Source organism: Scyliorhinus torazame, chromosome 16 (assembly GCF_047496885.1).
Source record: "Scyliorhinus torazame isolate Kashiwa2021f chromosome 16, sScyTor2.1, whole genome shotgun sequence".
NCBI lineage: Eukaryota > Metazoa > Chordata > Chondrichthyes > Carcharhiniformes > Scyliorhinidae > Scyliorhinus > Scyliorhinus torazame.
Genome location: NC_092722.1, coordinates 166,217,262 through 166,242,673, shown reverse-complemented (window position 1 = coordinate 166,242,673; position 25,412 = coordinate 166,217,262). Strand labels below are relative to the sequence as shown.

The window sequence follows — 25,412 nt, the reverse complement described above, 5'->3', positions numbered from 1 at the left end:
TGTTCTTAAGGGCAGCACGGTAGCATTGTGGATAGCACAATTGCTTCACAGCTCCAGGGTCCCAGGTTCGATTCCGGCTTGGGTCACTGTCTGTGTGGAGTCTGCACATCCTCCCCGTGTCTGCGTGGGTTTCCTCCGGGTGCTCCGGTTTCCTCCCACAGTCCAAAGATGTGCAGGTTAGGTGGATTGGCCATGATAAATTGCCCTTAGTGTCCAAAATTGCCCTTAGTGTTGGGTGGAGGTGTTGACTATGGGTAGGGTGCTCTTTCCAAGAGCCGGTGCAGACTCAATGGGCCGAATGGCCTCCTTCTGCACTGTAAATTCAATGATAATCTATGATTAATCTAGGACAAAGGTTCGGCACAACAACATGGGCCGAAGGGCCTGTTCTGTGCTGTATTTTTCTATATTCTATGTTCTATGTTCTCAGAAGTGGGGGTCTTAGGTACAGTTTGCTAGTAGCCCACAATGGAGGGCAATCCATTTGATCTCCCATTGTCAAAGCTATCAAGATGCCATCAAAACAAATAGCAGCCCCCCTTGCATGGTAAATTCGGTTAGTCCTTTATTGTTCCTGGCACTTTCTGGAGTCGGGATGTCGGGTGGGATTTGGTCCTTATGCTTTGCAGAGAGTTCAGACAGTTGTAGGTGTGAAGTCTATCAGGGGAACTGTCCAGACATGTTCCCTGGTAATCCACTTTCAGAGACTCCCAGAAACCTGACCACTTTGTAGGGTAGGCGATTTCTGCGAGTATTTTAAAGCTGTGCGTGGGATATTCCACCCCCGCCCTCTCCACGACATGTTTTACAGTGGTGGATGAGGCTCGCCATTGGCTGGTGGTAGCATCTTCCGGTCCCGTCACAGTGAATGGGTTTTCCTGTTTTTCACACCCTCCGCTACTGGGAAACCCACAGCGGATGGTTACCGTTGGTGGGAACAGCTGGAAAACTTTGACCAATGTCTTTGCAGTTTTAGATGTTTGTTTTGCTTTTATGAACAACCCAAAGCATCACACTAGCCGGTGAAACAAATGATTAGCATTCTACATTGCACATGACACATTGCCATGACAATACCCATAAGTAGAAAGGGGGCCGGTTTAGCTCACTTGGCGGGACAGCTGGTTCGTGATGCAGAGCGACACCAGCAGCGCACGTTCAAACCCCGTATCAGCTGAGATTATTCATAAAGGCCCCTCGTCTGAGGTGTGGTGCTCCTCAGGTTAAATCGCCACCAGTCAGCTCTCCCCCTCAAAGGAGAAAGAAGCCTCTGATCATCTGGGACTGTGGCGACTTTACCTTACCTAGGTGGAAAATAATGATAAGGGTAATTTGATTGTTCCACTGAGGTCAGATGCTTGTCAAAAAGTGCAGGTGCAGGTGATATTCTGATTCCCCGATAAGGCCACTGGGTCATAGAATCACTCCCAGGTCGGAGAATCCCGCGACGCCGCTCCGACGCGACCAGATGATGCCGTCGTAAAACGCTCCGGTGTTTACGACTGCGTCAACACTTAGGAGAATCCCGCCCAATGTTTTTAGACCGGCTGTAGAACTACTTTCTGGTTGAATGTATCTTTAATGCACAGTGCTAATTGTCTTTTAATATTGTGCTGTATTTTAATAGAACCTGTATAGATCTGACCTGAATTTCATGAGAGGAGTGGCTTGGATTGCAACAGGAGCATTGGGAATTGAAGGAGTAAAGAGAGCAAGTGCTCTCATCAGCGAGGTAGGATTCTTTGCAGTGCATGAAATCTAAAGCTGTAACCACAGAGCTGGGGTGATGCAGAGGTGACAACTGATTTATTGATGTGTCTGATCAGAAGCTGTATTCTGTAATTCAGAATTGTGTGATTTTTAAACATGACCTGTTTCCCTTCCCATTTTAACAAAACTGTAATAGCCCACACAGGGCCTACAGGGTGGCAATGATTATCTTCCCCGTATTCATAGACCATAGACCATACAGTGCAGAAGGAGGCCATTTGGCCCATGAAGTCTGCACTGACCCACTTAAGCCCTCACTTCCATCCTATTCCCGTAACCTAATAACCCCTCCTAAACTTTTTGGACACTAAGGACAATTTAGCATGGCCAATCCTGAACACAGTTTTGAGGTTAGACCATTGTCCGTTACCACGCATCGAGATCTGTAAGCAACATTAGCAGTACGTTTACAAAATTGGACACGAGCAGCACTTACCTACAATTGAAGCTCGATGAATCAGCGTGGAAGTATGTCACGATCAATACGTACAAGTGATTCTGAGTGCACCCGGTTTCCATGTGGGGTATCTCGGTATGCGCAGTCTTCCACTGTGCCATAGAAAACATCCTACATGGATTGCCACGCGTTGTGGTTTACTTAGACAACATGCTAGTCAATAGGACCACAGACCAAGAACATTTGCAGAAGCTTGAGGCGGTGTTGAAACAATTTTTGGAATATGGAGTCTGTCGACGCCACACAAGGTGCATCATTCATGGGTAGGAAGTAATATGTTTGGGGTATCAGGTGGACCGAGACCGCCTGCACCCGGTCACCAAGAAAGTGCGCGATATCAAAATGGCCCCCGCCCTACGAGATGTCACTGAGCTTTGTGCTTTTCTTGGCCTAGTATGGGTGATATATTCAAAACCTGGCAACCGCATTGGCCCCCCTCCACCTGCTCCTCAAGAATCACCAGCCTTTTGAATGGAACTAGGCGCAGGATGAGGTATTTAAGAAGGTGAAACAGGGGCGGCACAGTGGCACTGAGGTTAGCACTGCTTCCTCAAGGTACTGAGGACCCGGGTTCGAACCTGGCCCCAGCCCTGGGTCACTGTCCGTGTGGAGTTTGCACATTCTCCCCGTGTTTGCGTGAGTCTCACCCCCACAACCCAAAGATGTGCAGGGTAGGTGGATGGGCCACGCTAAATTGCCCCTTAATTGGGAAAAATTAAAAAGAAAATAAGAAGGTGAAACGGCGGTTTTCCTCTTCAGGGGTGCTGATGCATTTTGACCCTTCGAAACCATCAAATGTCACGTGCGATGCATCGCCGTATGGGATCGGGGTAGTCTTGTCAAATCAGATGAGCGATGGGCATGAACATCTGATCATCTTTGCCTCCCAGACGCTGGCTGAGAGAAAATATGCCCAAATAGAAAAAGAAGGTCTGCCAGTCGTATTTGGTGTAAAGCGGTTTCACCAGTACGTCCATGGACATTTCTTTATTGTCACGGCTTTTATGAAAAACAATAGGATTCACCATGTCCGCACTGCCCCATACCATTCAGCATCAGCTTGGCAGAGAGGGCCATACAGATGCTGAAACGGGACTAAAGAAGCAGACTTTGTGCTCGATCGACACCAGGCTGGCAACATTTTTATTCTCGTACAGGATCACGTTGCACACAATAACTGGTGTGGGTCCTGCTGAGATGTTAATGGGTCATAGATTATCTTGGACATTGGCACGAAAGTGCAATGGTGCACTGTAACCACGATTTGCAAGGGTGTTCCCAGTTCGACATCGACCTCTTCAACACTTTGCACGCGATAACGCCGTGCCTTCAATGACGGTGCTCTGTGGCTCTCTGGGACTGTTGTATGCCCAAAAGGACCAGTCTCTTACCAAGTTTGGGTCCGGAGGCAACCGACGCTATGCCATTTGGATCACATTAGCTCAAGGTGGTTGCTCCCTTGTGAGGTTCCTCACAGGAAACCTGTCCTGGATCCTCCTGCTCCATTGCCGAACTCGCCTGCTGTGATGCTTCCAGTCTCACGGCACCGACATGCCTGACTCTGAAATGGAGACGCAGACTTCTGAGATCCTGGACGCCGATCAGCCGCCTTCCGTTGATCGTGCGCCATGACATTCCTGCCACGGATGACGTTCGACAGAAAGGTATACTCCGACCAATCCGACTCATCAGCTGCTGGATGATATGCCGGGGCCAAAAAGAATCCGACGTCCTCCGCCTGCTGCTACTTCTCCGCCTCATCGATTGTTGGGGGGTCTTCAGACTTTCGGGAGGTGGAATGTAATAGGCCGCATGGAGCCTTGGGGTAGGAACGATTATCTTCCCTGTGGCCCTTGTGGAGTAAAAGCTACCCCGCTAGGGATGGGGAATCCCTATTAAGGTCAGCTAATAAGGCACTGGCCAGAGCAGGAACCCAGTAGGCGTCTACAGGGCAATGTACATATTGTGCGGTAAATAAAATTATGTTTCTTTATTTTACTCGCTGTGGCTCCCTGTGTCCTTATTAAAAAAATCTTTATTAATATAATGCCTCTTCATGTTACCAGGATGTCTAAAATCGATTCAGAGGCAATTTTCACCATAAGACCATAAGACATAGGAGCGGAAGTAAGGCCATTCGAATGAGATTTCCGGTGGCGGCAGTGAGTGAGCCGCACATTCGGGGGCTCTCACTCTGGCGGGATTTGAGGACCTGGTTCCCCGGTTTTACGGGACTGTGGAGTGCTGGAAAGATGGCCACAGAGGTGCTGAGGAACAGGCAGAGCTGCATGGAACTGCGGGAGAGCAGAAAGCAGCGCAAACGGGAGAGGAAGGGACAAAGGCAAGGTGCAGGGGAAGCTGACCCGGGAGCAAAGATGGCGGACCTGTGGACCTCTGACCCGGCGATCCAGCAGGCGCTGGAAAACATGCTGCAGGTGATAAAGAGCAGTTTTGAGTCGTTGAAGCGGGATAACTTGGACCCACTTCAGAAGGCAGTGGATCAGTTGAACCAGAGATTGGATGCCCAGGACGAAAAAGTTAAGGAGCTGGGAGAGGCGGTGGAGGAGCAGGCGGACGCGCAGACGATTGCTGCGCTAGAAGTCGATGGGCTGAAGGAGAGACAGAGAAGACTGCCAGACAGAGTGGAGGAGCTGGAAAATAGAGCCCGTAGACAAAATCTGAGGATCATAGGCCTCCAGGAGGGGGCGGAGGGAGCGATGCCACAGCGTTCGTGGCGGACCTGTTGATGCAGCTGATGGCGGCTAACGCCTTTCCGCGACCGCCGGAGCTGGAGGGGGCACCTAGAGTACAGGCGAGGCAGATGCATCCGGGGGGCCCCCCCGTCCGATGGCGATCAGGTTCCACGGGTTTGTGGAGAAGGAGCGGGTGTTGCAGTGGGCAAAGAGCGCTAAGAGCAGCACGTGGAATAACAGTGTCCTTTGCATTTACCAGGACCTAAACCAGGAGGTGGCCAGGCGTCGAGCAGCCTTTAAACAAGTTAAGGAGGTGCTATTTAAAAAGCACGTGAAGTTTGGTCTGCTCTTCCCGGCTCGTCTTTGAGTCACGCATCAGGGCCAACACCACTACTTCTCCGAGCCCGAAGAAGCGATGGACTTCGTGAGGGATCAGGGGCTGGTCCCGAAAAAAGGACCCACGGACGCAAGCAAGGGTCTGAGAGTTACCGTTTGGGGGGGTGCCGACTGTGCCTGGATTGTTGGTCGACTGTTTACTGCTTTAAAGGTGCCATGTGTTGTATTTTTTGCCTACGGGGGTGTGGGGGGGGGGGTGGGAGGGGGTGGGGGGGGGGGAGTGGGGGGGGTGGGGGGGGGGGGAGTGGGGGGGGTGGGGGGGGAGGGGGGGAATCCCCCTCTCGTATGTTCTTTTCCTTTTTTGTTGCTTTTCTCGTTTTTCTGCTGCGGTGGGTGCCTTTTATCGTGTTCTCTGGGGGTGCTGGAGCCTTCATTGTAACATAAGGGTGGCCGGTCAGCAATGGGGATTAAAGATGTTGGTTGAAGGTTTTCGTTTTTTATGTCTATGGTTTTTATGTTTGGTATTGGGTGGGTGATGTATGGGTACGGGGTTACTGTGTTGTTATTGTATTAATGCTCAGAAAGGGACGTGGGTTAACACTTTTCTGTGTACACAGCTGGAACTGTATTGCACCTGGAGCAGCCTCGCCGTGCTGTTTGATGTTTCCAGCTTGTTTGATCTTTCCCATTTTAGTGAGGCTGCTCCAGTGGGTCGGAGTGGGGGATGGTGTGCTGGGGAGCGGGTCGATGAGGCCGGGGAAACAATGGGGGTGAGACAAGTGGGCGCCAGAGGGATGCGTCACCGGGCTAGCAGATTGGCTAGTCAAGGGAGTCAGGTGGGGGGGGAGAATACAGCCAGTAGGTATAACGGCAGGGGTGGGGCTTTGTGAGAGATGTTGCTAGTGGGGGGAGGGGGGTGGGAGGGGGGTGGGGAAGTTATTCTGCTGATGTGGGAGGGATCTGAAGTAGGTAATGGAGAGGAGGTTGGGGGGTGGAGGCGGCCAAGAGGCGAGCTAAGAGCGGCGCGGCGCATGGGCCTGGGGCGGGCCCAAGAAAAGTTATGGCTGACCAGCGTTTGGGGGGGGGGGGGGGGGGGCGGGCGGCGGTGTGCCCCCCAACCAGGCTTATCACCTGGAATGTCAGAGGACTAAATGGGCCAGTTAAAAGGGCATGTGTGTTTGCACACTTGCGGGCTCTAAAGGCGGACTAATTATGTTGCAGGCGACACATTTGAAAGTGTCGGACCAGACTAGGCTAAGGAAGGGCTGGGTCAGCCAGGTCTTCCACTCGGGCTTGGATTCTAAGTCCTGGGGGGGTAGCAATTATGATCAATAAGCGGGTTTAATTTGAGGCGGAGGGAGTAATCGCGGGCAGATTCCTTATGGTAAGGGGCAAGTTGGAAGGGAGGAGAGTGGTGGTGGTGAACATATATGCTCCGAACTGGGACGACGTTGACTTTATCAAAAGAGTGCTGGGGAAGATCCCAGACCTAGGCTCACGCAAGTTGATGATGGTGGGGGGGGGACTTTAATACGGTCCTCGACCTGGTGCTAAACCGGTCATGTCCCAGAACGGGTAGGCTCCCAGCAATGGCAAGGGAGCTGAAAGGGTTCATGGAGCAAATGGGGGCAGTGGATCCATGGAGAGCCGGCCAGCCGATGGGAAGGGGCTACTCGTTCTACTCACATGTTCGTAAAGTATACTCTAGGATTGATTTCTTTGTCTTGAGCAGGGACTGTGTGCGGGAGGTAAAGAATACGGAATATTCGACGATCACTATTTCGGACCATGCCACGCACTGGGTGGACCTGCAGGTCGGGAGGGGCGAAATATCAACGCCCGCAATGGAGGTTGGACGTAGGATTGCTGTCGGAGGAGGGGATATGTGAGAGACTGCAGAAGTGTATGCAAAATTACTTGCAGGTGTACGATACGGGGGAGGTTTCAGCAGGGAGGCGCTGAAGGCAGTAGTGAGGGGGAGCTGATCTCAATTCAGGCTCACAGGGATAGGACAGACAGAGCAGAAACGGATAGATTGGTTAAGGAGATTCACTGGCTAGACGAGGAGCATGCGGAGTCCCCGGGGGAGGACCTACTCAGGGAGAGACGGAGACTGCAGGCGGAACTGTGAGTGCTATCCACGAGTAGAGCCGTGGAACAGCTTAGGAAGGCAAGGGGTGTGGTGTATGAGCATGGGGAGAAGGCCAGCAGATTACTAGCGCAGCAACTCAGGAAGAGGGAGGCGGCCAGGGAAATAAGTAGGGTGGTGGATGGGGAGGGGAGCAGACTGGAGGACCCGTCAGGACTGAATAAGGTGTTTCGGACTTTTATAGTAAGCTCTCCAATTCAGAACCCCCGGAGGAGCCGGAGGAGATGAAACGGTTCCTGGACGGACTAACCTTCCCAAAAGTAGGCGGGGGACTAGTGGACGGGCTGCGGGCCCCGATTAGAGCGGAGGAGGGACTGGGGTGCCTAAAGGCCATGCAGTCGGGGAAAGCCCCGGGGCCGGATGGATACCCAGTAGAGTTTTACAAGAAGTTCTCAGAAATAGTGGGACAGGGCCTGACTAGGTTTTTCAATGAGGCGAGGGACAGAGGGACCTTGCCGCTGCCGATGTCGCAGGCCACCATCTCGCTGATATTGAAGCGGGACAAATACCCGGAATCCTGCGGGTCATACAGGCCCATCTCCCTGATCAATGTAGATGTCAAGCTCCTGGCCAAGGTCCTGCCGATTAGAATGGAGGACTGCGTACCGGAGGTGATTGGGGACGATCAGACAGGGTTTGTGCAAGTTAGGCAGCTGACAGCTAACTTGAGAAGATTGCTTCATATAATCATGATGCCCCCGACGGGCAAGGAGGTGGAGGTGGTGGTGGCAATGGACGCTGAGAAGGCCTTCGACCAGGTGGAGTAGGGCTATTAGTGGGAGGTACTCGGACGGTTCGGGTTCGGGGAGGACTGGTTAATTGGGTCAGACTATTGTACCAGGCCCCAAAGGCTAGCGATAGGATGAACAGGATAATATCAGATTATTTCAGGCTACATCGCGGGACCAGACAGGGATGCCCACTCTCCCTGTTGCTGTTTGCGCTGGCCATAGAACCATTAGCGATTGCACTGAGAGCTGCAAAGGTGTGGAAGGGAATGACTAGGGGGCGGGTGGAGCACAGGGTCTCTCTCTATGCGTATGACCTGCTCCTGTACGTGTCGGACCCACTGGCCGGGATGGAAAATATACTGGAAACATTGAAGAAGTTCGGCCGGTTCTCGGGGAACAAATTAAATATGGCCAAGAGTGAGATGTTTGTAGTGCAGGCAAGGGGCCAGGAGAATAGACTGAAGGAGCTGCCTTTAGGCTGGTTGGGGAAAGTTTTCGGTACTTGGGGATACAGGTGGCACGAGACTGGGGCAGGTTACATAAGTTAAATTTGACTAGAGTGGTGGAACAAATGAAGAGGGATTTTCGGAGATAGGATGCACTCCCGCTGTCACTTGCAGGGAGGGTGCAGATGGTAAAGATGACAATCCTCCCTAGATTCCTGTTCATCTTCCAGTGCCTCCCGATCTTTATCCCACGGTCCTTCTTCAAAAGGACCGGCAAAATCATCATGAGCTTTGTCTGGGCGGGAAAATCCCCGCGGGTGAGCAAGGCGATGCTTGAAAGGAGCCGCAGCGAGGGGGGACTGGCATTGCCGAATCTGATCAACTACTACTGGGCGGGAGCACTGAGTGAGAGCTGCACTGTCAGAGGACGATTGCCTGCCTTGTCGCCAACGTGCTGTGTGCGCTGGCCTGTACACCCGCCGTCCTGCTCTACTCCCTCAACATCCGCTTCTACCCCTGCATCGGATACTGTTACATCAACTGCAGAGCACGGATCATCAGCGCTCTCACCATCGCCTTGCTCCTGAACTGCCTGGTCTCCTTGGTCATGTCGATCGCCATCGCCATCATGAACTGCCGCAATATCCACTGCTGCACTGTCGAGGCTGCCACGACCATGATTGTCGTCCACGCCAACCAGACGGCCCCTGCTAACCTTTACCCTCACTTCACCGGGAAGCCGGGCCTGAAGGCGCTGGAGAAGCCACGCACCATCTACAACGTATCCGTGTGAGGCCCCCGAGAGACTGAGCGAGAGACAGGGCCGTAAACAGGGAGGGAGCGGCGGTGTGAGGGGAGGTGGTGGGGGAAACAGGCCTGCCTCGGAGAGCTGGGAAGAGCAGTGTCGGAGGAGGCCACATCATGACCGCCGTCCGCCATTTTAATTGGGTCTCCACCCAGCAGGCCCCCTCAAAATGGCGGACGGTGTGACGAGCTCGCCCCGGCGCGATGTCGACGACATTTCTGACGCTCTGACAGCACTCGCCCTGTGGGTGGAGTATTGACACCTGTAGATCTCCATTCACTGCAATCCCTCACTTTCTCTCTCTCTCTCTCTCTCTCTCTCACATTCCAACAATCCGTCCTCTCTCATTCTCCAATCCCCCCCTCTCTCCCTCCCTCCTCTTTCATTCCCTCTCTCTCGCTCTGTCTCCCTGTAGCTCACCTTTCATTCTCTCTCTCGCTCCCTCTCGTCGTATCCCTCCATTGCGTTTCAATCAACGATCTGTTCTGACACCCTGGTGACTGGACGGTCAGTTCCTGCCCCACAGACCCCGGGGGTCCCGACATAAGTGAATTAAGCAACAATTTGTGCATTTTCCAGTGTGATACAGGCACCAGAAACGTCAAACACACTGTTTTATTTGTGACAAGAGTAAAGATGAACATACAGCGGCAATAATGGAAAAGAAAAAGAAAAAAAACTACTACTGGGCGGCTAACATAGCCATGATAAGGAAGTGGATGGTGGTTACGGGGTCTGTCTGGGACCGGGTGGAGGCGGCTTCGTGCAGGGGCACCAGTTTGGCAGCCCTGGTCACGGCTCCCCATCGCTTGCGCCGGCCAGGTACCCCACCAGCCCGGTAGTGGGGGCGGCCCTGCAGATTTGGGGCCAGTGGAGAAAGCATGCAGGGGAGGTGGGGGCGTCGGTCTGGGTTCCAATTTGTGATAACCATCGATTCGCCCCCGGGAACATAGATGGAGGGTTTCGAGCATGGCGGCGGGCGGGGGTGAAGAGGGTGGGTGATATGCCAGGCAACGTGTGCCAGGCTCGGCCTGATTCAGTTTAAGGTCATTCACCGGACTTACATGACGGTGACTCGGATGAGCAAATTCTTTGGGGTAGAGGACAAGCGCGCTAGATGCGAACCACGTCCACATGTTTTGGGCATGTCCTAAGCTTAGGGGGTACTGGGAAGGATTTGCGGGGGGCATGTCCCGGGTGCTGAAAACAAGGGGGTGATGAGTCCAGAGGTGGCAATTTTCGGGGTTTCGGAAGACCCGGGAATCCAGGGGGAGAAAGAGGCAGATGTTCTGGCCTTTGCTTCCCTGATAGCCCGGCGGCGAATACTACTGGCATGGAGGGACTTAAAACCCCCGAAGACCGGACTATGGCTTTCGGACATGTCAGGTTTTCTGGGTATGGAAAAAATTAAGTTCGCCTTGAGGGAATCCGCATTTGGGTTCGCTCGAAGGTGGCAACCATTCATCGGCTTCTTCGCGGGAGAGTGAGCGTCAGCAGGGGTGGGGGGTGGGGGTGGGGGCGAGATTAGGGTAGAGTAGGAGGGATAAACAGGCAGGGAGTGTAGGTGGGAGAGGAGCGGGTATGTGCATTATGGTTGGGTTGAAATGTTGGTTTTCTGTTGATGTTTGCATATTTCTGTAATCTGTAACTGTTTACAATGCCAAAAAATACCTCAATAAAATTGTTTGTTAATAAAAAAAAAATGCAACGAGTATGCCCCTGAATTGGATTTTCTGTAAGGGAGTACATCCAATCATGAAAAGAGACCGCAGGTAACACAGGTTAGAGGGTGCAGGAGCAGGGGAGGTAGAGATTGGAGGTGAAGGTTGGCTGTATATATGGATCCTCTCTGTGCGTATGTTGATAAACCAACCTGAAATTATGTTTGGAAACATTGTCCAAATTTGTTTAATGCACTGTTCTTCGAGATCCTCGTCACCCCCACTACAAGCCCAACTGGGACTTCAATACAAACTGATATCTGCAACCGAGTCAGTTGTTCTGCGATTGCTAAAACTATAGCATTCTCCCTCATGAACAAGCTCCTTGATCACTCGGTTGAATGCCTTCTCAGAACTTAAATATTGCCAGATAACTGCAAATGATGTTTTCTGAGCTTTGATCTCCATGTCAGTCAATCGCCAATCATGTCATTTGATCACTATTTGATGTCGGACGATGACTAAATGAATGCTTTGAACATAGATGAAAGTTTACAAACACTGTTAAATGCAGAATTATGTCAATATTTTCTGGAATCTCTTCTGGCCAGTTTGGTTTATGGTCTGGTCCAATGGTGGGCAGCTCCAACAATGCTGCCCGTGCGGTTTGAAGTGTCGGCCTCGGCCATGTGCTCAAATGTTGGAGTGGGGGGGAGGGGGTGGGGGGTTTAATTAAAATCTCTTGATTTGGAGAGAGAATTCCAACCAGGCCAAGCTGAGATTCCCCCTCTTTTATTTTGTTGTGTTTACTTTCACCACAAGAAGTAAGCCACACCTTTATGTGGAAATAAAATGAACATGTTTGGGTAGAATGTGTTATAATTTTTCAAAAGCAATAATGCTTTCTTTTCGAGACAATTGATTGGAAGGAATTGATTGTGAAAACCAAACTGTCAAATGGTTTACACCTTAAAAGCAAGATTCATTCAAACATTTCCGAAAAGTGACCATACGAAGAAATAATGGCCTCACAAATGTACCCGTCGTATTCCTGGCAGCGGCACTGGAATCCCAAGCATTCTATGTCTTCCTAGATTGATCCCTCTAGGTTGAGTGTGGTCTGTGGCCTTGCAACTAAATTTACAATGGTCCGCAGTCACCCGTGGCACTACGGCCCCTCTCTGATATCTATCTTCCTGGAAACTTTGGTATCTTGGCCACCTCTTAGTGGTGGCTGGAGAGAGTGATGGGAGTCAATGTCCACATAGACCCTTCTACTAGGCCTCATGTGTAAGGGCTCTGATAGAAACATGAGAAACATCCTCCAAGATTCTGATCGACAGGGAAGCTCTTATTCTTGGTAATCCACACCTCGGCCCATTCTGATTTCACCCCTCGGCATTGTTGTCGTTTATTTTTATTCGTTTTACGAGACGTGAGTGTCGCTGGTTGGACCATCATTTATTGCCCGTCCCTAACTAACCTCTGAGGGCATTTGACAGTCAACCACATTGCTGTGAATCTGGAGTCTGGAGTCACCTGTAGGCCAGACCAGGTAAGGATGGGAGGTTTCCTTCCCTAAAGGGGCAACCAGATGGATTTTTGTGACAATCGACAATGGTTTCATGGTCATCATTTGACTTTTAATTTCAGATTTTTATTGAATTCAGATTTCGCCATCTGCCGTGGCGGGACTTGAACCGGTGTTGCCAGATCTTGCTCTGGATCTCTGTATTACTAGGGTCAGTGACAATATCATTACGCCACTGCCTTCCTTTAACGATTTCCCCTTTACATCCCCCCAGTAGGAAATCCCAGCACTTTTCAGGACCTGCAAATTTGGATCAAATATTTTGTATAATAATTGATGCAAAACTATTATTGTTTTATGTGAATAATTAATAATGACTTTCTGAACTGATTTCCTTGCAATAACTGATAGTACCTGTACTGCAGTAGTGAACTGCCAAGAAGGAGGAAAAAATTGAATTAAAGAATGGTTAAAATGAAATTCACTATTTTTTTGTTGTACTTTTTCCAGAAAAAGTACCGCCAGAATCCATGTTCACTAAGGTTTACGCAGGTGACAGATTCACCTGATTTGACTCGTGCAAAATTAAGCAACATCATTGCCAACGAGGTAGGTTCTTAGCAAGAATTTGACATGCTCTCACAGTGGAAACGCTGACCCAGTGAATCACCCAGGGGCTCCTGTGACATTTGTTATGAAAACATGACTACCTTGCAAAGCAGAAATGTATGGCAACAGCTGGTCAAACTCAATTGCTCCAGTTTAAAAAGAAAATATATCTTTAGGCATGTCATTACTTATGGATGAGACAAGCTTTCTTTTTAAAATAATAGGATTGTTATGCTAAGCAATATTCCTTTGAATCAGTGGCTCAGTGGTGTATCAATGCCAGGACTGGCTCTGTGACCTGGGTCAAGGGACCTGACATCTGATAGTGCTGGGACGTGACCCATTGTCTAGCGGTATTTTATGGAAGGTATCCTGGTCTTAGTAAACTGACACAGGGCATCTCGGGGTTCTGTGCAGTTGGAGTTCTCTGAACAATTGAATGGGTCTGTGGATCCGAGTGGATTGAGAATGTTTCTGGGATTTTGGTGAATCGAGAGGTGCCTGTGAATGCTGAAAAGGTGGACTGGGATCATAGACTGGAGGAAGGCATGGGGGTGGTGCTGGCAGCACTGAGGATGAAGTTTTAGAGCAATTGGGGGAAGTCAGGGTCTGGCAGTACTGGGGATGACTGGCCTTTGACATTATTGGAATGAGCGGAGAGTGTAAGGGCGGCACAGTAGCACAGTGGTTGGCACTGTTGCTTCACAGCGCCAGGGTGCCGGGTTCGATTCCCGTTTGGGTCACTGTCTGTGCGGCGCCAGCACATTCTCTGGGTGCTCCGGTTTCCTCCCCCAAGTCCCGAAAGATGTGCTTGTTAGGTGCATTGGACATTCTGAATTCTCCCTCTGTGTATCCGAACAGATGCTAGAATGTGGGGACTCGGGGCTTTTCACTATAACTTCATTGCAGTGTCAATGTAAGCCTACTTGTGACACTAATAAAGATTAGATTAGATTAAGGGTAAAGCTTTTCAGCTCCGTCCACCATGGGAATCGTCGAGGGCGGGACGGAACATTTGATGGACCATTGACAAATCTGTTGACCTCAGGTTTGAATTTCTGGTCTCAGAGTGGGCGGGACTGGAAAACCCTGCCCTCAGATTGTGGATGGAGGCCCAGAATAGAACCGAAAATCTAGCACAGGAAGTAGATTTTGTGGACAGGAAGTGTACATCATATGCAAGACTCTGACTAATAAAGACCGCTTGATCTACTGTGGTTTGTTCAGAAGTAACGCGTTTGTTCACTTATAATAGTTTATTATGCTGATGCCTGTGTGTATTCTTTGTAGATATATGCCTCCCTTTCGAAATCTTGTTGTTTTTGTGAGATGCGAATCCCCTTGATCTTTCTCTGTCACTGTCCCTTTTTCTGTTTCTATCTGTGGTTTGATCTTTTCTTCAGTTTTAGCAAGGTTCTCTGATTTTGTGGCCTGATTACTGTCACTCGGGTGTTTTGTTCCGCATCTTCCTGATGTTTTTCTCTCTGTCTGCTGATACACTGACCTCTGAGACGTTTGTGTCCCTGAAGTCATTCAGTCTGGCCTCTGCCTGTTCTTACACTGATTGCTGATCAGTTTACCTTCCACTAATTGCTTTCTGTTTTTGTCCCCAAGTGTTTATTTTTCTCTATGCTGTTTTTGTGCACTCTTAGAGCACCAATTCCCTCTTTCTATGTCGACTTTCCTGCCCGAATACTCACCATCCATTTAAAACTCTTTTGCCCCTTGATTCGCTATGCTCTATCTTGATCCTTTCTCCAATCTCTCTCTCTCAATTAACCCAATCTCGCCGTAATCCTTCCTTCCTGTCCTACCCGCCTTCTGCCACTTTCTGTCTCCCTCTTTTTACATTTTTTGTTTTTGTTTCCCTAACCTTTTTCTGCCTCTGTGCTGGCAATCTCTGCACTGCTGATTGGCATTATAAACACTTTTGTTCACCGGCCACCCAGATATATCAGGAGAAGCTACCATATAATGTTACCTCACAGAACCATAAAGGCATGCATGAAATTTGGAGATGCGTATACCAATTTTAATATATAATAAGCATTAATTAGTTACTGGAGTAGATTAGGCATTTCCGCCATGCACCTGACCAACAACATAAGGGCAAAGTTAAATGGTAGCTTTCTAAAATCCTTGCTTTGATTACGTACAATTATGTGAACTTTCCAATGTCTTTCTTTCTATTGTTGTTAACTGTTATCCCACATCTCCCAAGACCGGAAATTATTGTGTTTGCTCCAAGATGTTATTTGTTAAATGCTGGTTATTGGACTCTAAATGTAGTGAATATTACTAGGTGAAGGATGAACAAGACAGACGGGTAAATATTTTGACTATTTGTCTTTTAGCGCCTTTACAAAGCTGCAGGAGAAGATGCGCGACATCATTACACTTCAGTTGTTGGTTCACCTGACCACATTCTGGCAAGAATTAATACAGCCAATCTCAGTGAGGTAGCACCTTCTCTTAGTACTGTCCTGAACTGATCTCTTTAATTTCTGTTTGTTAAAAATATAAATACATGACCAATGGTAAATTCGTATTGTATACCTCTCTGCAGGTGAGGTACAAACAGTCATGGCTCAACCAACAAGCTCTTGGATATAAACTGACACTTGAAGCCATTCCCTTCCAGAGTGCAAAAGCTTCCAGGCAAATAGCAAGTGATGTAAGTGGAATTCTCGTTCGATTCTCACATGTAAATTATTTTTGCAATTCGTATTTGTGACCAGTTACAATCAAGAAACAGCTGGGAGAAATTGTCAGATTGGATGCTGCATGTTCAAGATGTCAGTAGTGTGCTCATAGTGCCAATCCAATGTGGTATTCCACTTTCATGTTCAGGTTTAACATTTTCAGTGAGCCATGAAACAGGCCCTTTGCTACAGCTTGCTTGGCTGTACTGGAGCAAAGTCAGCTGGTATTGCATGGGGAGTATAGCAGGTAAGGGCTATTTGGGAGTGCAGGGAGAACTAGGCCGGAGTTCTCTGGTTGTTGCGAATCCCTGTTTCCCCTGGCAGCACACCACCGCCCGTGCTTTCCCGATGGCCTGGGGCGGCTTCAATGGAAAATCCCATTGACAAGCGACGGGAGCAGAGAATCCTGCCACTAGCGAGCAACATGGCACCAAGAAACACGCAGCTGGGGGAACCGGGGAATCCCACCCCTGAAATGGGCCGAACATTTTTTGGAGACCTGCTCCTCATAACCGCTCTATTTAAAAAAAAAAATTGAATGACCTTTTGGGAGAAGTGTGCTGTGGTTCCTTCAAAGTCTGAAAAAAAATGTGACAGGCCTGTGTCGTTATTCCTTGGCCCATTTCTCCTTGATATTTGTAATTTGGGTTCTGCAACAGACCTATCAGCCTAATGTACAGATCTGAATTGCCTGATTCCACCAAGAGTGATGGACGCTCACTTAAAGGCCTGTCTAAGAGTTCACCTGGGGCAAATGTTGCACAAGGTTTCCGCCAGGTTTTCGACTGCTGTGTGTCCATTTTCCAGGCAAGAGATGAGTTACCAGCATTTGGACCTCTTTCCCCACTTATGTCCCCATTGAACTATAGAAAAAATATTTAACTATGTTAACAGCTAATATCCTAAAAACAGATTTGATGAAAAATGGAAATGTTGCTTTTTTCACAATTACCAAATTTGCTCAACGATAGACAATCAAAGAATCATAAAATCATGGGTGCGATTTAACCAAATAACTTCTCAGTGTCATTCTGAATGCGTTTGTTGAGTTGTTTCTCATCGGCCATTTGGGACTTGGGGTGTCTCTGCTCCCCGGTCTAGCCAATGCTTAGACAGTTTTTCAGCGGGATGGAGCGGAGCTGGACTCACCTGCAAGTCCGACTCCTCAGATTGGGCTGCTATTTTGAAAGGGTACCCCAATCTCCAAGTGAGCTTGAGAGTCCCCCCCCCCCCCACCCATGAGCAATGTCACCCTCCACATACATAGGCATTAGCCCCCCCCCCCCCCCCCCCCAAGTGAGGACACCCCACTATTGTGTCGCTAAGGACCCCTTACCTCTTTTCAGGCCTCCCCACCCCAACTTTGGACCCCCCCCTCTTTCAGGATGCCCACCCTTCATCCCTCCTCCACCCTTCATACCCAACCTCATACCCCCTTTCATGGGCATGGCCCTCTCATGACCCGATCCCTGGCAGTGCCATCAGGGCATCCGGGCACCCTGGCAGTGTCGCTGCCATGGGCAAAAAGTTTAGCAAGGCCAATCCACAACTTTGGACCTTGGGAGAAAACCGGAGCACCTGGAGGAAACCCATGCAGGCACAGAGAGAATGTGCAAACTCCACCCAGATAGTTACCCTAGGTCAGCATCGAACCCAGGTCTCTGGTGCTGTTAGGCGATGTCTAACAATCAGTTTACATCATAGCATCCACCATGGTTATCCTGTAATGATTTGAATATTTATCATATTAATTTTGTGCTTGGGATAGTGGTGTAAAATATCAGCAGCGTTGCTACTGGTAAGCATTTGGGTTGGAATTTGTGATCACTGCCAAAGGAATGGTGTCCAGTGAGCTACACACATCTGTCCACAGACTTTCTATAGATTTGGGAAGCAACTTCCTCTGATTAAAAATCCATATCCTCTATGCAATATTTGGGATTTGTGTGAACAAGCCAAGGAACTTTGTACTTTCATAACCAATCAGTTTGAAGAATTCTTAATGAGGTTCACAGAGTCTGAAGCAGGAAGCGTAAATTAGAACATTTAATGCAAATCATGTATAGAAAGTGAAATCAAGAGAGGAAAGAGAGGTGGGACTGAGAGAGAGAGAGAGAGAAATACAAGAGTCAAAAAAAGATTTAAAACATTTATTTAAATTTTTATTTTCCAAAACTTTCAGCAAAAATCAAAATTGGAAGGTATGAGGCTCCATACCTGTAAAAGTTAGTATTTTGTACCAGAAAGCATTCAGTACCAGAAATGTTGTTTGGAAGTAATTAATAATATCACACAGTGAACCTTCTTGTGTATTTGAATGAGCAAGCCCTAATATTTTGTGGAGGGTTTAGTGAGTATCCATCACAAAAACATGGTAATTTCATGCCTTCATTATGTTTCAATGTCCACTCTCCTGACAAGATATCTTTATGGTGCTACTTTCTGATTTCTGCATTTAACTGCATGAGTGCAGTCACTGGAGATTGGTTGTCCAATTTACTCCTCCATAACGATGAGCACTGATAGCCTCATCATTATTCCTTTAGGAAAATCTGGAACAACCTTCCCACATTTGAAAAGGAAATTTGCACATTTTGCTGAGCATAGTATTGCCACAACGGTCAGGATAACCGCCTGCATCAATTAAATTAACTAGAGATTGAATGCCATCTGGTGACTCACGTAAATTCAGAATTGCCATTTCATTCATTTATAACAGGCCCACTGCCACACTCAGTGTAGTAACCTGTAGCAATCAGGCCATATGTATTATAATAATATTAATACATGATTATATTAATGTAAAGACTAAAGAATAATGGCTTCCATACAGATTGCAGTTAGTACTTCCAACGCAGTGAAGTACAAGTGTTTTCCCATGGCGGAGTAGGTTCATCATTTGCCACTAATGGGACCTTCTGGTCCTATTGCAGTCTATGACATTTTGCATGGCACCTATTCTGTCACCAGGGAACCCATAGCAGGGGTCAACCTCGACGGAACTGGAAAATCCTGCTCACCCTAAGTTTTTGCTGTTGAGAAGGTTTTGGGCACGTTGAATGTCTGTTGGAAAAATATGCACTAATTTCCAACATCTTCTCCATTGTTCAGTAACTCAGATTATAAAATGGTTATTTCATGTATATAGTCTGCTAATGATAATTCAGTCGCATTTTGTGTGAAAATAATTGAACTGTCTAATAACGTGCGTTAAGCAATATAACTAATCCAGCAAAGTGGAAATTTAATGCTTAACACATTGAAATTATCAGATAAAGTGAATGTTTAACTTTGTCTACTGGATGGAATGAAGTTTAGTAGATTCTTATTCTTCAGCTGTGTTCGTTAGGTGTAGGATGCACTCTTCACCTTGCCTTTTTTTGCGGAATTCCTGCCATATACTGATACACTGGCAGGACACGCTGTCAATAATGGCTGAGCAGGAATCTCTCCCACCTGCCATGGGCATATTGGAAGAGTCGATTGACCATTAAACTGCTTGGCCATGACCTGAATGCTTGTTCTGGGATCAACAAGTCCTGGGGTGGGACTTGAACCCAGAGCATCCGGCTCAGAGGCAGGGGCACTACCCACTGAGCCACAAGACCTCTAAAGTCGATTCATCATCCCGATAATGAAGATAGTAGCTTTCTGTTGCAGTAAACTAAAGCCTAAAATAAAAATGTTGATTTTTACTTATTTTGAAACTTTATAGTAAAGCCAAAGTGGCCACTTGAGTAGAAAAGGCTTAAAATCCAACCTTAGGTACAGCAAGTGTTGACTTTCCAGTAATTGTGGAAGATGTGGATCTTTCAATAATGGCATCCATTTTTCTTTCAGTATCAATACAAGAATGCCTTTGTCAGGGAGAAGGGAAAACATATCGGTGCTAGAAGCATTTTGGATGACCCCAAGATGCTGCACTGCATGCAAGTTGGCAAGTTGCAGAGTGAAAAGCTGTACAAGAAACAATCGCAAGAAAGTAGAACGCAGTTCCACTCATCATTGGACATGGTGAATCTGGTGCATGCTAGGAATGCCCAGGCCCTGGCCAGTGACTTGGGTTACAAGAAGTTGATTCATGCCTACACGGCTTTACCATGTGACATGAAGATGCAATTGGCAAAAAGAGCCTACAATCAGCAGAGCGAGGTAAACCAACAAACCAATGTTAGCATTAAATCACTCTGTTTGTTAAGTCATATGGGGGGGGGAAACAGGGAGAGATGGGCAGTAGGTTTGGTGGGCGCGGCAAGAAATTGGTCAACTTCGATGGAAAAGAAAATTGTATGGCTGCCAATTTACGATCAGTTTGTTTTGAGCAATATCATCCCCTTACCTGACCTTAAAAGGTGGGACCTGGTTTGCTGCTAGTGGGAGATGGAGCTTGGTTTTCTGGAGAATGTCATAATATCCACGCATGTATATAATGAAGTGCAGACAGGCAGTGATTGACACACAGGATGACCAGTAAGCACACAGCACAGTGCAGCCAATCACCAGACAGGACACTACCACTATAAAGCCAGAGGGCACTAGGTTTCCCGCTCTCTCTGGACCCAGCCACTGAGACAGTCAGAGTCCACGAGCTAGCACAGTGCAAACACCATGCCGGAGCTAGTAAGTCTGGTCAGGCTAGTACAAGGTCTCCAGTCAGTTCAGTATAGGGTCGACCCACAGTTAAATATGTATGTTAATTCCGTCATTCAATAAAACCGTGTTGGATCTTCTACAGTGTTAGAGGTCTGTTACTCGCATCGCTGCATCAAGTGTAGTCCACACCGAACCAGCCTGCCTAACACATCAGAGAAGTAGTCTATCTTGACAATTTTTCTCTTTGATTTACTGTCCATCTTCCTGCGGCCAGGGGTAAGAAGTTCTGTGGGGAACCAGTCTCTGGGTTTTCTGCTGGAAGTGGCAGCAAACACTGAATTACAGGGGAGTACGTCGAAATGAAATACTTATGGCAGGAGCACTCAGCAAAGCAAGAAGTTTAAAAAAAACTTTAACCAGCGCCCCTACAACATTACCCCTAGCCAGGTGTCCCATGGCAATTAGATGGGGTCAGAAATAGAGTCAGGGGGCGAGATTCTCCGAGCCCCCGCCGGTTGCCGAATTCTCTGGCACCGGAGATTCGGCGGGGGCGGGAATCGCGCCGCGCCGGTTGGCGGGCCCCACCCCCCTCGATTCTCCGGCCCGGATGGGCCGAAGTCCCGCTGCTAGAATGCATGTCTCGCCGGCGTGGATTAAACCACCTCTCTTACCGGCGGGACAAGGCGGCGCGGGCGTGCTCCGGGGTCCTGGAGGGGCGCGGGGCGATCTGGCCCTGGGGGGTGCCCCCACGGTGGCCTGGCCCGCGATCGGGGCCCACCGATCTGTGGGCGGGCCTGTGCCATGGGGGAACTCTTTTCCTTCCGCCTTCTCCACGGTCTCCACCATGGCAGAGGCGGAAGAGACTCCCTCCACAGCGCATGCGCGGGGATGCCGTGAGCGGCCGCTAACGCTCCCGCGCATGCGCTGCCCGGCAATGTCATTTCCGCGCCAGCTGGCGGGGCACTTCTGTCAGCTGGCGGGGCGGAAATCAGTCTGGCGTGGGCCTAGCCCCTCAAGGTTAGGACTCGGCCGGTCAAGGGGCGGAGGATTTCGCACCTTTGGGGCGGCGCGATGCCGGACTGATTTGCGCCATTTTTAGCGCCAGTCGGCGGACATCGCGCTGATACCGGAGAATCTCTCCCAGGATCTTGAAGCTTAAAGGCTGCCTCATCAGCGAGCCGATAGGGTTGCTGTCTGATTGGAAAAAACAGAGGCAGTGATGTTTTTTTAGGGGTGCTGCTAAATGTCAGAAAGAGTGTTTTAATCGTACCTTGTTCAAAAGGGGACAACTGAGTTGTAGCCTGTTACAAAAAAAAAAGTCCTTTTGCTTTCCAAATATTCTCCCATATAGAATGGTGAGGAACCAGAATATTGATTGTTTTAACTTTCTTTCGGAACTAATTGAACCCAACAAATTGAAATATAAAGCAAAAGTATCAAGGCCATTAAATGTTTATTTTCCTCTTCAACCTTAATGCACATTGCGTATTAATGCTGTGTACAGGGATTATTGCCATTTAGTAACTCAAATAGTTGGACCTAATAGACTGAAAAGTAATTTTTTCCATCAGAATATGGAAAATTGGAAAGGATTTATTCCAATTAATGCAAAGTTGTGTTTAGTACCTTAATTTACAGGCCAGCAGCACAGTTCGATTCCCGTACTAGCCTCCCCGAACAGGCGCCGGAATGTGGCGACTAGGGGCTTTTCACAGTAACTTCATTTGAAGCCTACTTGTGACAATAAGTGATTTTCATTTCATTAATTTCCCCAACTTTGAATAAGGAGCTGTAAGAATATAAAAACCTGGAAATACTACAGTCTTCAAACTGGCCAGTGGCAATATACAGGAAATGTCATATTTCAGAAAATCTGTCATACTTCCCCATCAAACTTTTCTCCAAGTCCTTAATTTCCTGAGAATTATTCAACTCTCCCCAATTCGGAGATGGAATAGATAAATATTCTAGTGCTTTCCCTGATTAGAACGGATTAGATAGAACTTTTCCAAACATTTATTTGTTCACAGGATGTGGATGTCATAGGCCAGCATTTATTGCCCATCTCCAAATGCCTTTGAGAAGGTGGTGGTGAGCTGCCTTCTTGAATTGCTGCAGTCCATGTGGAGTAGGTACACCCATGGTGCTGTTAGGGTTGGAGTTCCAGGATTTTTACCCAGCGATAGTGAAGGAACGGCGATGTAGTTCCAACTCAGGATGGTTTGTGGCTTGGAGACAAACTTACAGTTGGTGGTGTTCCCAAGTATCTGCTGACCTTATCCTTCTAAATGGTCAATGTCATGGGTTTGGAAGGTGCTGCTGAAGGAGCCTTGATGAACTACTGCCACGCATCTGTAGCTGGTATACATGGCTGCTACTGTGCATCGGTGATGGAATGAGTGAACATTTAAGGTTAACAACATCCAAATGTTGTTGGAGCTGCACTCATCCAGGCAAATGGAGAGTATTCCACTCCTGACTTGTCTCTTAGAGTTGCTAGACAGGCTTTGATGAGCCATGAGGTAGGTTACTTGCCACAAAATTCCCAGCCTCTGACCTGCTCTTGGAGTCACAGTATTAATATGGCTGGTCTCATTCAGTTTCTGGTCAATGGAAACTCCCAGGATGTTGATAGTGGACGATTCAGCGATGGTAATGCCATTGAATATTAAGGGGAGATGGTTAGATTCTCTCTTGTAGAAGATGATCATTGCCTGGGCACTTGTGTGGCATGAATGTTACTTGCCTCTTGTCAACCCAAACCTGAATGTTGTCCAGTTTCTGATGCATATGGACAGGGACTGCTTCAGTGTCCAAATTGTTGCAAATGTTGCTGAACATTCTGCAGTCAACAGCGAAGACCCCCATTCTGACCTTACGAAGGTGGGAAGGTAAGCAGTCAAAGATAGTTGGGCCTGGGTAATGACCTGAGGAACTCCTGCAGGATTGATTATACATGAGATCTGGAACAAATTGACTTAGTGTGCTCAAAGTTTTGTTTTAATTCCACACAGTTTCACATTCTCATGAGTATACTTTTAATAATACATTTGAATCACTGTCCTATAATGGTTCTCAATCTGCATAAACCTTATGCAAGTATGTACATTAGTAATTCTGTTATTTTAGACCCTTGATTGATTTCTCTTGACTTGTTTCTTGTGCTGTTCATATTTCAGACTGACCAAAACCTAAGACATACTTTGATCTTGTTTTCATACAGATACAGTACAAGTCTGATCTAAACTTCCTGAGAGGTGTTGCGTGGATGGCCCAGGGCTCCCCGCAGATTGAGACAATGAAGAAAGCTGGTGAACTTATCAGTGAGGTAATGTATGTATTTCAGTCAGGCCATTGAAGATTTTTCAAAATGGCTTTCTTCAAGACCGTAGCCCTGTCGCTCTGGTTGTTTAAGGCCTGGTTTCAGTAAGGCCTGGCGCAGGCAGAAGTAGGAGATTTGTTTCGGAACTGTTTTACAAGCAGCACTCCCCATTGATTATCGTCACTTCTGAGATCTTCCCTACAAATTAATTTGACACCAGAAAATTTGTCCGGGTAAGCAGAGATTCAGTTTCCAAAGTTATGCTGGATTTCTGCCAAGGCGTAAAATTCCTGCTGGCTTTGTACTAATCAGACAACGAATCATGATTGAAAAAGGCAGCCCAATGTATACTTTGCATGCTGTTGCAAGATATTGCTTAACTTAAAGAAATTACGATGAAACCATTGCAGTTTGGTGGTATTGAGACCACTAATTTAACTCTTCTAGGCGGTAATTTTGTAAATGGATTTCTAACAAATATATGAGAAGACACAGTATTGTAAACGTTCTTGGTTATAAATGAAACTTTAATAACGGAGATTGGGAAGAGGATCTTTCTTGTGCGCGTGTAATTTTAAACTTTTCTATAGTATGTTTAAAGTTGGTTGTTAGTACAGAACTTGAATACTGATGAAAAATTAGAGTCCACTTGCCAACCAATAACCATCCCTTGCTCATACAGTGTAAAGTTGTTGTTCCCCTGACATTGGAATTCTTTGGTATTGTCCTGATGAGTGCACGATGGAAAACTTTGACAAAATGTATTTTTTTCAGCATTACAGTGTATTTAATCTCATTTTCAATTTCTCTGTCTGCAGAAAAAATACAGACAGAACCCTGATACCTTGAAGTTCACAAGTGTGATCGACTCTGCAGATATCATGCATGCCAAGAAAAGCTACCTGCAGTGCAGTGATGTATGTTAAGGGTGAACGTTCAAGTATCCTTTCATGCGGCAATAATGTATTCGTGCTATATCCAAATATCCCCTCCGACCAAAATAATATTTCTACATCAATATAAGGAAATGTTATTAGATAGAAGTGCACTAATTAATTCAGGGAACATGCCACCCATCTCCTTTTTATTTGGCTGTAGTGTTGAAAACAAGTAAAACTCTCTGGTAAATTTGCCACGATCATTGACTTAACTTACAGGGGTGAGGAAGCAGGATTGAGACAGAAACAGAGCAATCATGCATCGTCAAATGTAGCGCTGCCAGTGGCTCAGTAATAAATATCCATTCAATGCTTCTGTCCTTAAAGAGTACCATGAAAAATCACAAGCCAATAACAAAATACTTCCTTTCTCTCTCATGGCAAAAGTCCAGATTGAGCAGGACTGCATAGTGCTGTGGTGATGAGCCTGACATAATCATCGGGCAATAGGTCTGAGGTTCATTTTAGACTTGGGGGGTACATTGCATTGTACACCCACCTCTTTTTACTGATGGAATTTGGCCCTTTTTGTATATGTCTAGCCCTATGGCTTCCCAAAGATTTATTCTGTTGTTTCAGGCTGCGTAGGTATTGTATATGTGACTTTAAGATTGAATTGAACAATTCTGTTTGTGCTGACATTGGTGGCTCCTTGCAATAGTTAAACGA

At 47.6% G+C, this 25,412-nt stretch overlaps 1 protein-coding gene across 2 annotated transcripts in view; it reads left to right on the top strand.

Moving 5' to 3' along the window:
* The window catches only part of nrap (nebulin-related anchoring protein), a 155,313-nt gene that overhangs the window by 114,892 nt on the left and 15,009 nt on the right, over positions 1-25,412 (top strand). For both annotated transcript variants that reach the window (XM_072479425.1, XM_072479424.1), the window contains 7 exons: positions 1,628-1,732; positions 13,090-13,188; positions 15,543-15,647; positions 15,755-15,862; positions 19,731-20,042; positions 23,707-23,811; positions 24,624-24,722. In XM_072479425.1, the coding sequence (XP_072335526.1) occupies positions 1,628-1,732; positions 13,090-13,188; positions 15,543-15,647; positions 15,755-15,862; positions 19,731-20,042; positions 23,707-23,811; positions 24,624-24,722 (933 nt within the window). The remainder of the gene's footprint in view (positions 1-1,627; positions 1,733-13,089; positions 13,189-15,542; positions 15,648-15,754; positions 15,863-19,730; positions 20,043-23,706; positions 23,812-24,623; positions 24,723-25,412) is intronic.